The sequence below is a fragment of the Lepus europaeus genome, chromosome 20 (genome assembly GCF_033115175.1).
Source record: "Lepus europaeus isolate LE1 chromosome 20, mLepTim1.pri, whole genome shotgun sequence".
NCBI lineage: Eukaryota > Metazoa > Chordata > Mammalia > Lagomorpha > Leporidae > Lepus > Lepus europaeus.
The window spans coordinates 55,025,915-55,042,745 of NC_084846.1; the positions used below are offsets into that span (position 1 = coordinate 55,025,915).

Genomic DNA, 16,831 nt, shown 5'->3' on the forward strand with positions numbered 1-16,831 from the left:
GACAAATGAAAATGTTAAGAAACACCAAAGGCAATGCTCCTGAAGAAAGGTTTACAGGACTTGTGCTCCTTTGTTTATGTACTCCCTGTGAATGCCTTCACACAACTACAGCAGAGGTCCCACAAATGTTATCTGGGCTTTCATATAAAAACATTTGCTTACTCCTAAGTAATTCTTTGGAATATAAAAAAAAAAAAAAAAATTAGGGGCAGGTGTTTGGCCTTGTTGGTTAAAACACCTGAGTCCCACATCAAGTGCCTAGGTTCAAGTCCCAGCTCTGGCTCCCAATTCCAGCTTGCTGTTAATGGAGACTCTGAGAGACAGCAGGTGATGATGGCTCAAGTAGCAGGGCCTATGCTACCCACTGGGATTGAATTCTTGTCTCCTGGCTTCTTTCCATGCCCAGCCCTGAACGCCGGGGGCATCTGGAGAGTGAACCAGAAGTCTGGAGACATCTCTCAGTGTCCATCTGTTTCTCTGACACTCAAATAATAAAAATAAAAGATAGAATTAGAGGGGCTTTATTTGTAGTTTGCTACGTAAGCATTTCCAATTTTTAAAACAAGTATATGGGGCCGGTGCTGTGGCATAGCAGGTAAAGCCACTGCATCGAGTACGGGCATCTCATATGGGTGCCGGTTTGAGTCTCAGCTGCTCCACTTCCAATCCAGCTCTCTGCTATGGCCTGGGAAAGCTGTGGAAGATGGCCCAAGTCCTTGGGCCCCTGCACTCATGTGGGAGACCCAGAGAAGGCTCCTGGCTTCTGGCTCTGAATCAGCACAGCTCTGGCCATTGCGGCCAACTGAGGAGTGAACCAGCTGATGGAAAACCTCTCTCTCTCTCTCTGCCTCTCCTTCTCTGTGTGTAACTCTGCCTTTCAAATAAATAAATAAATCTTCGGGGCTGGCGCTGTGGCACAGTAGGTTAATCCTCTGCCTGCGGCGCCAGCATCCCATATGGGCGCCAGTTCTAGTTCTGGCTGCCCCTCTTCCAATCCAGCTCTCTGCTATGGCATGGGAAGGCAGTAGAAAATGGTCCAAGTGCTTGGGCTCCTGCACCTGCGTGGGAGACCAGGAAGAGGCTCCTAGCTCCTGGCTTCAGATTGGCACAGCTCTGGCTGTTGTAGCCATTTGGGGAGTGGACCAGTGGAAGGAAGACCTTTCCTTCTGTCTCTCCCTCTCACTGTCTGTAGCTCTACCTCTCAAATAAATAAATAATAAAATCTTTTAAAAAAATATTTAAAAAAATTAAACAAATGTAGATTACTCTTTTTTGCATTATTTTTATCCCCTAAATAATTCTGAATAATGAATACTTGTGAAACTCCAGATTTTCTGACTTATGGAAGCTCTAAAAAATACAAGTGAAGATTCAACATAGATCAATTAGTGTTAGAGTGGCCACAGAGTAAAAAAGGAAGGCCTGGCAAAAGAAACAAGGAGCTCTACTCTGTCTATGACAGGTATGAATTTAATGCAATGAAAAACAAAGAATAAAAAAGAACAGTTCAGGGCTGCAACTGTGGTGTAGCTGCTAAAGCCACGGCCTGCAGTGCGGCATCCCATATGGGCTCTGGTTCAAGTCCCAGATGCTCCACTTCCTATCCCGCTCTTTGCTATGGCCTGGGAAAGCAGCAGCAGATGGCCCAAGTGCTTGGGCCCTTCCACCTGTGTGGGAGACCCGGAAAAAGCTCCTGGCTCCTGGCTTCAGATTGGCACAGTTCTGGCCATTGGAGAAATTTGGGGAGAGAACCTGCAGATGCAAGCCACCCCGACACGTACCTCTCTGTAACTCTGCCTTTCAAATAAATAAATCTTCAAAACAAAACAAAACAAAAGACAGTGCAAGATAACAGGTACCAAGACTGGTTATAGGGATAATGGTAACATCATTAATAGAAATAAGAGTGTCACGAGGAGACGCTAACACACAGTGAAGTCTGGCTGCAGTTTTGGAAACGCTGAATTTGCAGACTGTTTGAATATCTATATGAGGAAGTCAATCAATCATCAAGATAGCAGAGAAACTTTTAGGGCCTGGCATCAGAGACACAGCTACCAACGCAATTCTACACAGCTGCAGGTTCCCAGAAGAACTCTGATTAAGGAGCTTTAACTTTATGTTTTGTGGAACACGGTAATTACAAGGAGAAGGGGGGGGTTTAAATAACTAATGAGTCACAGGAACCTATTCGTTTAAATGATTAAATGCACATATGAAATTGTCGGATGATGACTTCATCAACTACAAAAATGCAGAAAAAGTAAAACATTTTCAACAACTAGAGATAAATATAAGTCCTTAAAGAGTTAAAAAAAAATAGGAAAAATAATCTCTTTAATCTTAAAAGTTAAGACACTGAAATTAGGATATATCTTGCTTCAATCACAGACTAACAGAAAATTGGTGCTAAAAGAAGACTTTGAGATAATTTTGAGGTTATCTGTTTCAACATTCCAAGATGAGACAACCACAGAAACTGCCAGGTCCCACAGATAGCCACAGATAGCCACGGTGAGGATGAAGACTGGAAACCAGTGCTCTTTCCACAACATTCTGACCTCTAAATTTTATGAAAAAAATTATCTGGTGACACTCCTTCATGCAGCCTGAACCTTTATATCATGCATGGTACCAATGAGCACTATGAAAATTAAATGGCATATTACAAATGTTAGTTTTTTTTTAAATCACTGTTATTCTTTTTTTTTTTTTTTTTTTTTTTGACAGGCAGAGTGGACAGTGAGAGAGAGAAAGACAGAGAAAGGTCTTCCTTTGCTGTTGCTTCACCCTCCAATGGCCGCTGCGGCCGGCGCACCGCGCTGATACGATGGCAGGAGCCAGGTGCTTCTCCTGGTCTCCCATGCGGGTGCAGGGCCCAAGCACTTGGGCCATCCTCCACTGCCTTCCTGGGCCTCAGCAGAGAGCTGGCCTGGAAGAGGGGCAACCGGGACAGAATCCGGTGCCCCCGACCGGGACTAGAACCCGGTGTGCCGGCGCCGCAAGGCGGAGGATTAGCCTATTGAGCCGCGGCGCCGGCCAAATCACTGTTATTCTTAGAGCCAGTTTAAAATAATGATTTTTGTTTTCTGAAGTATATTCAGAAAAACAGTATTTAAATTACTGAACAAAGTCTAAGTTTTTTCTGTTCATCAACGTAGTATGACACCACCTGATAGCACCTGAAAACTTAACACTCTAAGAACTACTGTTTAACAGCAGACTCCATGACAGTATTTCACGATGTCTGTAAGAAAAAATGAGTCCATTTTATTCCAAAGGCTAGCCGGCTGTGGGATTTTTCTCCCACCATGAGATAAAAGAATTTAAAAGGGACTCTGAGTTTTTCACAGTGACAAAAAGCACAAAAATGCTTAGTTAAAACAGTGTGATGACAAGTAAAACCCACACTGATCATTGCAGACGACCAAGACGCAAACTTTACCACGTGGAATATACACACAACATATAAACACAAAGTTTACCTCAACACAGGCTTTCATCCCTGAGGCGGCAGCATAGTGGAGGGCTGTGTTTTTCTTGTTGTCCACGGCATCGATGGCTGCTCTCTCGTATTCTCCCTGGTCCAGCTTTGCTCCTTTCCATCTCAAGATCATCTGCAGACAATCTGCTCTCCGGAAGTCGTCTTCCGCGGGGCGCGCTAAGCGAGGATGAAGGGCTCCTTCAGAGATCATAATTTGAGGTCCCATACACAACAAATGCATAGATGTCTCATTGTGCACATTCCGTTTATTTGGATTTCCATCTCTACCAAAAAGAAAAGTCCTAAAATGGAAAGGAAGGATTGAAAACCACTTTTTTTTCTTACCTGGAAATACATAGAAAAGTAACAAATTTAAAAAATAAACTCTACTTCTAAGTTTGTAATCCAGCTTCTACTGATGGGGTTTGGGTCACAGGAGGTTGAATGACTAATTCTCACAGCTTGAAAAAAAAAAAAAAAAAAAACTCCATTCAAGAATAACAGTACTGAGAAAAAGAAATTAATATTTTTATAGTAGCTGCTAACAAAAAGGGAAAGACATGGAAAAGAAAAGAGGAAATGAAGAGAAATGGAGAAAAAAAGATATAAGAGAAGGGATGGGGGACAGGAAGGAAAAGAAAGCAAGGATAATTTACAGATGAACACAGCACCTACACAAATACCTGATAGAACAGGAAGCATTCCATACCAACTATCTTTTCCTTTATTGCTCTTCCCTATTTCTCTCTTTTTTTTAATAGAAAGCTTTTATTTAATAAATGTAAATTCCATAAGTACAACTTTTGGATTATAGCAGTTTTTCTCCCCATACCTGCCCTCCCCCCAAAACCTATTTCTCTTTCAACATATTTATTTAATAAGGATGGTGACACCTGATATAAGGACAGCAAGGAATATATAAATCTCAAGGTATAAATCGAGAAAAACTTTCTCTACCAGAAAGTCGTTAAGTAGCAATGGAAATAACAAGGCAGATATTTACACAGTATCTTAGTTTGCTTGAGCTGCTATGACAAAAAATACCCATAAACCGGATGCCTTATAAACAGCAAGCAATTATTTCATTAAAAAAAAAATCACATTTACTTCTCACAGATCTGGAGGCCTGGAAGGACAAGATCAAGGTGCCAGTGTCTGGTAAGGGCCCAGTGCTCAGAGTGTTTCTTTATTCATTTTAAAGATTTTTTTTTTTTTTTTTGGGGGGGGGGGGCTGGTGCTGTGGTATAGTGTGTAAAGCCACCGCCTGAAGTGCCGGCATCCCATATCAGTGCCGGTTCAAGACTCGGCTGCTTCACTTCCAATCCAGCTCTCTGCTGTGGTCTGGGAAAGCAGAAGATGGCCCAAGTCCTTGGGCCCCTGTACCCATGTGGGAGACCCAGAAGATGCTCCTGGCTCTGGATAGGCCCAGCTCAGGCCTTTCCTGCCAGCTGGGGAGTGAACCAGCCAATGGAAGATCTCTCCCTCTCTCTCTCTGCCTCTGCCTCTCTGTAACTCTGCCTTTCAAATAAATAAATAAATCTTTAAAAAAAGGTTTTTTTTTTTTTTTGAGAAGTAGAGTTATAGTCAGAGAGAGGAAGTAGAGAGAAGTCTTCCATCGGCTGGTTCACTCCCCAAATGACCACAACAGCCAGGGCTGAGCTGATCTGAAGCCAGGAGCCAGGAGTTTCTTCCAAGTCTCCCATATGGATACAGTGGCCCAAGGAATTGGGCCATCTTCAACTGCTTTCCCAGACAACAGCAGAGAGCTGGATCAGAAGTGGAACAACCAGGACTCAAACCAGTGGCCATATGGGATGCCGGCACTGCAGGCTGGGGTTTTAACCCACTGCACCACAGCGTGGGTCCCTCTTTTTTTAAAGATATATTTATTTATTTGAAAGTCAACAGTACAGACAAGGATCTTCCATCTGCTGGTTTACTCCCCAAATAGCTGGACCAGGCCAAAGCCAGGAGCCAGTTTACTTCTTCCAAGTCTTCTGCACTGGTAGCAGGGGCCCAAGCACTCGGGCCATCTTCTGAAGCTTTTCCCAGGCCATTAGCAGGGAGCTGGATCAGAAGGGGAACAGCTGGGACATGAACTGGCACCCATATGGGATGCTGGTGTCACAGGCGGTGGCTTTTACCCTCCACACTACAAGGCCGGACCCAGTGGTAATTCTTAATGCTCTATCACCCTCTGTGACTCCTCACCTTCCTCTAGACCAAATTCTGACTTCCCAGAATCCCCCTTCTCTTGTATATTTTGTTTCATCTCTTATTCCATGGTGGTCCCTTCATTTTTTGCAACAACTGTCTTATTCTCCCAGTCAGTATTAAATAGTTACACCTTCAGTTCCTATAAGATCTTTTTATGCAACAAATATTGGTGGAGCACTCATTGTTGACTAAGTTAGGCATATTTTCAAGAAAACAGAGTAAGTACCTGCCTTCACAGGGCTTGCTTGGGAGGGGAGGCCTGTACTCAATTCTTTTGAAAGAACTCCCGAAATATAAGAGACAAAACATCGAAATCAATAATCAGAAACTCTATTTTAACTAATCCTCAAGGCTACACACCTTGATATTATTATGTCTTTACTAAAAACATACTCTACCGATATTTATTAAATATCTACTAAAGACAGACTCTGCTGATATTTATACTTTATTTATACATAAACAGAGGCCCATTTTTTATTTCCAAAGAAGCAAAAGAAGCTGTTCTCCAGGAGATACAACTAATAAACTATATATCCAAATCATAACACAATGAGTCCCGGGTCCATGACCTTTTTACTATAGTCATAGGAAGCAATCACTATTACTATGCATCTGGTTTCCCATGAAAGAGGCACTGTGCTGTGATAGCATACACAGCTCTTGGGTTCAGACAGAGATAGATCCCAACCACGTGCTGAACTGTAAACTTCCTGTATCATCTGATCTGCCTAAGAAGAGGAAAATGATCACTGTGATTGCGGTCCCATAGAGTTAAAGGAAATGGGGACAAAATTAAGGTTTTATCCCAAACAGATGCTTTATCTTAAGGCTAATAGTTCCTTGACTATGCATACCTACCTCCCCTACACAGACATATGTTAGGAATAAGGTCAAGCAGAACTAGAGTGTATACTTAAGCAGAAGGTAGGCACCCAAGGTTTCAGGAGGCAGCATAAATAATATAGCCATCAGAGGCCAGCACTATGGTATAGCAGGTAGAAGTTGCTGCCTGAGATGCAGGCATCCCATGTGTTCGCCAGTTCAAGACCTGGCTGCTGCACTTCTGATCCAGCTCCCTGCAAATGGCCTGGGAAAAGTAGTGGAAGATAGTCCAAGTGTTTAGGCCCCTGCCATCCATGTGGGAGACCTGGATGAAGCTCCTGGCTTCCGCCTGGCCCAGTGCTGGCTTTGTAGGCATCTGGGGAGTGAACCAACAGATGGAAAATCTCTCTCTGTCTCTCCTTCTCTCTAACTCTTTCAAAATAAATACATAAATCTTTAAAAAAAAAATAGCCATCTACTAAGTGAAGCAAGGTTAAATATAGTAAAATATAAGAAAATGTCTAAAACACAAATAATCAAATAAGAGTTACTACTTTACTTAATGCTGGTAAGTTAATGTTATTTGTTCTTATTCTATATGACATGGAAGTGTTAAGAGCTAATTCTTCATTCCAAAAGCAATTAACAATTTAAAATAATAATCTAAGTGAGAAGGCAACTTATGGAATGGGAGAAAACATCTGCAACCCAGATGTTTAAAACCAACACAGGGTTTAAAACCAATATATAAGGAATTCCAGTAACTCAGTAGCAAAAACAAAGAACCCAATTAACAAATGAATGAAAGATTTAAACAGATATTTTCTCAAGGAAGATACACTAATGTAAACAGGTATAAAAAGTGATCAATATCACTAATCGTCTGGGAACTGCAAATCCAAAGGCAATATCATCTTTTACTTATTAGGTTGGCAAATATCAAAAAGGCAAAAGATAAGTGCTGGCAAAGACATGGAGAAAAGGGAACCCTTGTACACTCTTGGTGGGAATGTAAATTGATACAGCACTTACGAGAAACATATGAAAGTTCTTAAAAAAAACAAAAAACAAAAAACTCTTTTCCTCCCTGGCTACCCAAGGACAATCCTGAATAATACAGTAACTCCCTGGACCAGGAAGTTCATGACCAACCAACAACTTCAGAAGAAACAAATGGTCATTGATGTCTTTCACCAGGGAAGGCTGCAGTGCCTAAGGCAGAAATTTGGGAAAAAGACCTAATCAAAGATAGAAGACCACACTGGATGTCATCTTTGTATTTGGATTTAGAATGAATCTTGGTGGGGGCAAGAAAACTGGCTTTGATGAGATGTATGATTCCTTGGATTATGAAAGAAAAATAAACCCAAACATAGAATTGCAACACATGACCTGTAGGAGAAAAAAAAAAAGACCTCAAGAAAGCACAGAGAGGGATCTGGAACAGGAGGAAGAGAGTCAGAGGGCTTGCAAAGGCCCATGTCGGTGCTGCCACACAGTGACCTGAGCCAGAGTAACAGTAGGAAGAGGAGTTTCTCACAATAGGATTAACAAACTGTAAAAACCTGAAGAAAATAACAACTAAATGATACATTAAACTCACTTCTTGGTATATATCCAAAAGAAATAAAATCTCTGTATTGAAGAGCTATCTGTACTCCTGTGTTCATCACGGCATCACTCACAACAGCCCAGATATAAAAATAATCTAAATATCGACTGACAGATGAATGGATAAAGAACATGTGGTATACATACAATGGAATACTACTCAGTTTTAAAAAAGAAAATCTTGGGACTACCTTTGTGGTGCAGCACACTAGGTTAAGCTGCTGCTTGTAACCATGGTATCATATAATCAGGGTGTTGGTTCAAGTCCCACCTACCCTGCTTTAGACTCAGCTCCCTGCTAATGCAGTCATCATGACCCAAGAACCTGCACCCCTGCCATCCATGTGGAAGACCTAGCTAGAGTTCTGGGCTTCTGGCTTTGGCTGGCCCAGTCCCATCTGTTGTGCCCATTTGGGGAGTGAACCAGTAGATTAAAGATTCTCTCTCAATGTCATTCTACCTTTCAAATAAATAAATAAATACATTATTAAAAAAAATCAGGAAGACCGGCGCTGCGGATCACTGGGCTAATCCTCCACCTGCGGGGCCGGCACACCAGGTTCTAGTCCCGGTTGGGGTGCCGGATTCTGTCCCGGTTGCCCCTCTTCCAGGCCAGCTCTCTGCTGTGGCCCGGGAGTGCAGTGGAGGATGGCCCAAGTGCTTCGGCCCTGCACCCCATGGGAGACCAGGAGGAAGCACCTGGTTCCTGGCTTTGGATTGGCGTAGTGCGCCAGCTGTGGTGGCCATTTTGGGGGGAACCAAAGGAAGGAAGACCTTTCTCTCACTGTCTAACTCTGCTTGTCAAAAAAAAAAAAAAAAAAAAAAATCAGGAAGTGTTGCCACTTTTAAAAACATGGATGAAGCTGAAGGACATATTAGTAAGTAAAATGAACCAGAGAGAGAAACAAATACTGCATGATCTCACTTACATGTATAACCTGTAACAGCTGAACTCACAGAAACAGAGTAGAATGTGGTTGCCAGGAATCAAAGGGAGGAGGAGTAGAGGAGATGTTGATCAAAGGGTATAAACTTTCAGTTTTAAGGTGAATTAAGTTCTGAAACTCTATATATAGCATGGTGATTATAGTTAGTTACAAGTTGTATACTTGTTTGTTTATTTACTTATTTATTTATTTGAAAGTCAAAGTTATACAGAAAGAAGGAGAGGCAGAGATAGAGAGAGGTCTTCCATCTGCTGGTTCACTCCCCAGTTGGCCCCAACGGCTGGAGCTGTGCCGATCCGAAGCCAGGAACCAGGAGCTTCTTCCAGGTCTCCCACACGAGTGCAGGGGCCCAAGAACTTGGGCCATTTTCTACTGCTTTCCCAGGCCATAGCAGAGAGCTAGACCAGAAGTGGAGCAGCCAGAACTTGAACCAGGGCCCATATGGGACGCCAACACTGCAAGCGGCAGCTGTTTACCTGCTATGCCACAGTGCCAGCCCTACAAGTTGTTTACTTGTAATTTGCTGGTAGTTCATCTAAAGTATTCTGACCACACACACAAAGGTAATTAAGTGAGTTTATGGACATGTTAATTAGCTTGATTATAGTAATTGGTGTATATGTAAATAGAATATCATAATATCACATTGTATATCTTAAATATATATAACTTTTTTGGTCAGATATACCAATAAAGCTGTGGAAAAACATGATTTTGGATTCTGTGCCATGTAAATAAATGTCAAACAGAATACACAAACAAATTAGGGTGTTTATTATTAGGGAAGAAGAGCAATAAGGAAATTTCTGATTCTAGTTTACTATGTTAAAGGTTTTAATACAGAAATTGTGAGCTACTGCTCTCCAAACGATTATGAAAAGAAAGAAAATATTTGAAGATTTTAAGCTGAAGTTGTAAAAACCTAAGTATGAAGTAGGGTGTAAAGTATATTAGCCAAATCATAAAACTAATCCCAGTTGGTAAATAAAGGAGAATGTAGGGTTTTGCAGCTGGCCAAGTAGGTGTCCTGTCCTGGAATGCCTGGGTTGGAAACCCCGCTCTGGCTCCTGATCCAGCTTCGGGCTAATGCAGCCCCTGGGCAGCAGTGATGATGCCTCCTACGGCTGGGTTGCTATCAATGTGGGACATTTGGATTGGGTCCCTTTCTTCGGCCCTGACCCCCCACCTCAGCCCCACTGTTGTGAGCATTTGGGGAGTAAATCAGCAAACGGCAATGTTCTGTCTCTCAAATATATAAAAAATTTTTTAAAAAGTTATTTTTTCTGTAAGTCTTTAAACAATTATTTATTTGAGAAGCGGAGACATGGAGCTCTCATCTAACAGCTTATTGGGAAAAGACCTGTAATAGCCCCAGAACCAAGAACACAATCCATCCTATGGGGGTAGCAGGAACCCAATTATTTGAGACATCACTGCCACCCATGTAGGAGACAGGGATGGAGTTCTTGGCCTCTGGCTTTAGCCTGGCCCAGACTAAGCTGTTGCAGGCATTTGGGAAGTGAACCAGTGGCTGGCAGATCTCTCTGTCACTCTACCTTTCAAGTAAATAAACACATTTAAATACTCATTCAACAGAATGACAATCACATGATGGAGATACACTCCAAAATTCTTAGAGGAAACAAGAATACTGACCAGATCAATATTTCTTAAATTTTTTGGTCATTTAATCCTTTTACAACTTTTATAAACATAATTATATATAACATTTTACAGTAAAAAATAACTATATTTTAAAAACTTCAGTGAAAAGAGTAGCACTATTCTCCAAGCTTACAAATCTCTTTTATTGTCTGGCTTAACAGAAGACAGTTATACTCACACTGGATATTATGTTGTTTTAGTAGAAGTAAAGAAACAGGAAGACAATCCAAACTTTATATAGTTAGGAAAGGAAGGAATATTTTAAAATAGCCTTTTTATTCCTAATCTTCATATTTGATACTATACCAAAAATTCAACAAGTAGTCATTTCTTAAAAGTTAGTTGCAGTATACTATTTGCAGTCATTATCAGTAAACTTTTTGTACTGTTACATTGCTCTTATTTTAAATATTTTACTCACACATAATTTTAAAAAAATCATATACTCATCTTCTGAAAAATATTGAATTCCTGAGTTATGCAGATCTTTTAAATGTTGTTCCATTTTATAATACAATATAAGACAAAATTACAAAGTTACATTAGTTTGATTAACTTCCAGTCCCATAAGAAAAGTCTCTAAATACTAGGAAACAAACTCAAACAATACAGTTTCCCAAAAAATTTTTTAAAAGATTTATGTATTTATCTGCAAGTCAGAGTTACACAGAGAGAGGAGAGGCAGAGAGAGAGAGAGAGAGAGGTCTTCCATCCGATGGTTCACTACCCAGTTGGCTGCAATGGCTGGAGCTGCACCAATCCGAAGCCAGGAGCCAGGAGCTTCCTCCAGGTCTCCCACGCGGGTACAGGGGCCCAAGGACTTGGGCCATCCTCTACTGCTTTCCTAGGCCACAGCAGAGAGCTGGATCGGAAGTGAAGCAGCTGGGTGTTGAACCAGCACTCACATGGTATGCCAGCGCTTCAGGCCAGGGCGTTAACCCACTGTGCCATAGCACTGGCCCCTAGTTAATTCATTTTCAAGAAAATGTTGGTCTTTGGAGTTTAACTGAACACACACATACACATACATATTCACATACTTGCTTATGATTCTGAACTAATTATCTTTTAGGGTACTAATACTGTACTTTACCGGCAATTAACTTTAAGTCCCTTCCCCAAATGTTTTTCTTCTTGACTAGAAATGCAATTTGTCTTATTCATGCCTACGTATGTATTAAATGTAATGAAGTAAGTTTTTTTTTGAAGTGTAAAAATTCACTATGTAATTCATATGCAAACAATAAAACAGAAATCTGAAAAAAAAATGAAAATGTTGGTCAAGTATCCAAATCTGAATACCCACTGTTAATTCTGTTGTTACTGTTATTCATAAAATGGTATTCCAGAAAAAGGTGATTCAACTCACAACTCAAACAACTGCACCAGTGCTCCTGCTTCAAGCTGTGGGCATCCTTTGGTATGAAGCTGAACAATATAAAATAGATGAATATTCAGGGGCTAATGTTGTACAGCAGTGGGTTAAGCTGCTGCCTGCAATGCCAGCATCCCACGTGGTTCTAGTCCTGGCGGCTTCAGATCCAGATCCCTGCTAATGCCCCAGGAAAAGCAGAAGAAGATGGCCCAAGTCCTTGGGCTCTTGCACCCGTATGGGAGACCTAGGTGAGGCTCCAGGCTCCTGGCTCCTGGTTTTGGATTGGTGCAGCTCCAGCTGTTGCAGCCATCTGGGGAGTAAACCAACGGATGGAAGACTCTCTCTCTGCCTCTCCTCTCTCTGTGAAACTCTGACTTTCAAATAAATAAAATAAATCTTAAAAGAATGATTATTCAAGGATGGAGATTAATTAAAAATTAGTAATTTAACTGCCTCATGAAAGATATTTTAAAGTGAAACTAACTCTACTTTTTTAAATGCAACTGCCTACCAGAGATGAACACATGATTACTAATACAGTCTTGTGCCTCTGCCATGATTCAGTCCTCAATCTTTCACCTTACATTTTTTGCACCATCACTGCAAAGCCAGCACAGTGAAAAAGGCAAATAACAACTCAGTTTTATTATAAAAATAGTTTTGACCTTGTGTACTCTTTGAGTCTTGCGATAACATCAGTCCTCAAAACACATTTTAAGAATCACAAGACAAAGTGATGTTCTTATATGATGTTTTTCAATTCTTTAAATTGTATTTGTAGAGTGGGCACTTGCCATTTGGGACACCTGCACCTCACATTGAGTGCCTGGGTTTCAGTACCAGCTGTGCTCTCTGTTCCGGCTTCCTGTTAATGTGTACCCTGGGACACATCAAGTAATGGTTCCAGTGCCTGGGTTTGTGCCACACGTGGAGACTCAAATTGAGTTCCAGGTTCCAGGCTTCAGTCTGGCTGTTTCAGGCATTTAGGGAATGAACTTGCAGTTTTGGGCAGTCGAGTGGAGGAGATGAATTTAATAACAGAAGTATGGCTTTCAACGTAAGTCACTGGGATTTCAGAGGACATAAATACTTGAGGTCAGAGTAGTTGGGAATGCTTGAATAAGGTAGAAAGTGAGTTAGGACTTAAAGGACAGGTAATTCAAGAGGAAGACATTTGAAAATCAAGAAACAACAGTAATAAAGCTAAGGGCACAGCATGCCTAAAGGTGGAGAAAGAGGAAAGTCAATCAATGTGATTGACAAGATTATGTTAAAGAATAGTAAGAGGGGCCAGCACTGTGGCGTAGCGGGTAAAGCCGTTGCCTGCAATGCCCACATCCCATATGGGCGCCAGTTCAGTTCCCAGCTGCTCCACTTCTGATCCAGCTCTCTGTTACGGCCTGCGAAAGCAGCAGAAGGTGGCCCAGGTCCTTGAGCCCCTGCACCCTCATGGAAGACTCGGAATTAGCTCCTGGTTCCTGGATTCGGGTCAGTGCAGCTCCGGCCACCATGGTCATCTAGGGAGTAAACCAGTGGGTGGAGGACCTCTCTCTCTGCCTCTCTGTAACTCTGCCTTTCAAATAAATAAATCTTTAAAAAAATAAAAAGACTAGTAAGAGATTTGTCTAATAGGGTAAAAGGAGAGAAGTACAGAGTTTTAGAAACCAAATAGGGCACTTGCTATAACTTTCTCATGATAGAAGAATATTTGAAAGGCTATGTTTGGCAAGATTAATCTGAACATGAGATAAGAAGGGGAATGGACTTGCAAAAGCACTAAGTATTGAGAGCAGGAGTAGGACAATCTTGAGGCAATGGAATGGAGAGAAGTAAACCAAGATGTAAGACTTAGTGAACTTAGCAGTAGCAGGTGAATAAGAGAGAGGGGCAAGTGAAGGACAACTTAGATATTTAGGATTACAGAGGTGAGAAGTAATAGAGACTGTGGAGTATACATTGTATGACAGGTAGCATAAGAGACATATAACACATTAAATGATCTGCAAGCCCAGGGAGGTAAATATCCATTTTACAGAGAAGGAAACTAGACAAGTGGCCGAGGCAGTCCTGACACAAAGGTTGATTTGACTGTAGAGATAAGAGGCTATATTTACAGTAGTTAAGATCCCAAAGCCTACAGTCACCTAGCTTTGCTACATAAAAACTGGGAGTCCTGGGGCTGGCACTGTAATGTAGAAGGTTAAGCTTCTACCTGCAGTGTTAGCATCCCATATTGGTGTCGGTTGGAGACCCGGCTGTTCCACTTCTGATCCAGCTCCCTGATAATGCTCCTGGGACTGCACTGGAAGATGGCCCAAGTGCTTGGGCCCCTGTACCCACATGGGAGACCCAGAAGAAGCTCCTGGCTCCTGGCTTTGGATGGGCCCAGCTCTGGCCATTTTTGGGAGTGAATCAGCAGATAGAAGATCTCTCTCTCTCTTGCCTTTCAAATAAATAAATAAATCTTTAAAAAACTGGGAGTCTTGAAAAGTTGATTAAACTCACCATGCCTCAGTTTTCTCACCTAAAACTGCAGACAATAGACTACATCACAGAAAGATAATGAGGATTAGCCGAGCTAATATATATAGATTAATAGTGAATAGAAAACTAATAATGAATAGAAAATAGTAATTCCTAGGGCTGGCGCTGTGGCATAGCAGTGCCGGAATCCCATATTGGTGCCAGTTCAAGACTGGCTGTTTCACTTCCAATCCAGCCTTCTGCTATCGCGTGAGAAAGCAATAGAAGATGGTCCCAGTCCTTGGGCCCCGGGACCCATGTGGGAGACCTGGAAGAAGCTCCTGGCTCCTGACTTCGAATCGGTGCAGCTCTGACTATTGTGGCCAATTGGGGAGTGAACCAGTAGGTGGAAGACCTCTCTCTCTCTCTCTCTCTCTTTCTCTCCGTGTAACTCTTTCTTTTTAAAAATTTTTTTTTTAATTTATTTGACAGATAGAGTTAGACAGTGAGAGAGAGAGACAGAGAGAAAGGTCTTCCTTCCATTGGTTCAGCCCCCAAATGGCTGTTACGGCCAGAGCTATGCCAATCTGAAGCCAGGAACCAGGTGCTTCCTCCTGGTCTCCCATGCGGGTGTAGGGCCCAAGCACTTGGGCCATCCTCCACTGCCCTCCCAGGCCACAGCAGAGAGCTGGACTGGAAGAAGAGCAACCGGGACTAGAACCGGTGCCACATGGGATACTAGTGCCGCAGGCGGAGGACCAACCAAGTGAGCCACGGCGCCGGCTCCAACTCTGACTTTCAAATAAATAAATTAATCTTTATTAAAAAGAAAATAGTAATTCCTCAAATTAGCATTTGCCACTATTGTATCATCAGAAACTGTTGGTGTCATTAACAAAGGCAAGTTCTAGTTCTAGAAGAAAAACTACAAAATTTCAAACTACCTTCTAAGTAGGTATTTTAGATCAATGAAAATAAAAGTGCAATGTAAAAGTGAGACAACACAAATATCTATAAAAGTCAAATATTTTTGATAAAGTCATAAGACTAGATAAACTAAATTATTTATGGTCTCTTTTTCATTTAACAAAACCTGATTATGACATATTTCCTAGGTAATGATACTATAAAACTCCCATTTATTCTGTGTAAGATGTTATAGGGGTGGGTGTAACAGCACAGTGGGTCGCACTCTGCTTGGAATGCTTGCATTCCATCTCGGAGTTCCAGCTGAGTCCAGGCTCCTTTGCTTCTGATCCAGCTTCCTGGCTAATGTGCTGGGAAAACACGGTTGATGCCTCAAGTATTTGAGTCCCTGCTCACCAACTGGGAGACCTACATGGAGTTCCTGTCTCCTGGCTTTGGCCTGGGCTAGCACCGACTCTTACGGTCATTTAGGGAGCAAACCAGGAGACAGAAGATCTTCCTCTCTCTCTCTCACATAAATAAGACAAAAAAAGATACTATGCTAGATGCTAGAAATACACAGAAGGCACCTGAAAAAAATTGTAGGCAGATAAAGATATCCAAATTGTAAAATACAAGGACGTAGTGTATAGCAAAGAAGTGATACAATGAAATGATTAGTTGAGGTTTAAAAAAAATGGAGATTCCTTTGGATCGTGACAATCTAAGAAGACAGATGGTGGCATGCACAAGATCTTTAAAGAAGAACATTCAGGTAAGAAAGACAAAGACAGGAAGCCTGGAAGGAGGTCACTGTTGGCAGAGAGAGCAGCATGGACATGGCAGGCAACACCCATGGCATGTTTTGGGAATACTAAAAGGAGCAGCTTGACTGGAACAACAATTTGTAAACTGAAGAAATAAAGACAAGATGGAAAGGTAAGCTGTTTCTTTTTTTTTTTTTTTTAATCAAGTTCTAAAGAGCTCTAATATATTGGTTTAAGAATTACATTTCATTCTATAAGCAAAGAAATATGTAACTTCCATGTAATTAGATAAGAATCTTCAAATAAATACATTTAGTTTGCCAATAATGCTTTCTTATTGAAGACACACTCCTAAAAGGTTCTTAGTATTTTCAGTTTTAAATGGATTGACTTTAGAAAAGTCTTTTCAAGTAACTATATCCCATTAAAAGAAAGGAAACTCGGCCGGTGCCGTGGCTCACTAGGCTAATCCTCTGCTTTGCGGCGCCAGCACACCGGGTTCTAGTCCCGGTCTGGGCGCCGGATTCTGTCCCGGTTGCCCCTCTTGCAGGCCAGCTCTCTGCTGTGGCCA

At 41.7% G+C, this 16,831-nt stretch overlaps 1 protein-coding gene across 5 annotated transcripts in view; it reads right to left on the minus strand.

Moving 5' to 3' along the window:
- Positions 1 to 16,831, minus strand: part of ANKIB1 (ankyrin repeat and IBR domain containing 1) — a 155,372-nt gene that overhangs the window by 94,093 nt on the left and 44,448 nt on the right. For all 5 annotated transcript variants that reach the window (XM_062178059.1, XM_062178057.1, XM_062178056.1 and 2 more), the window contains one exon: positions 3,486 to 3,786. In XM_062178059.1, the coding sequence (XP_062034043.1) occupies positions 3,486 to 3,786 (301 nt within the window). The remainder of the gene's footprint in view (positions 1 to 3,485; positions 3,787 to 16,831) is intronic.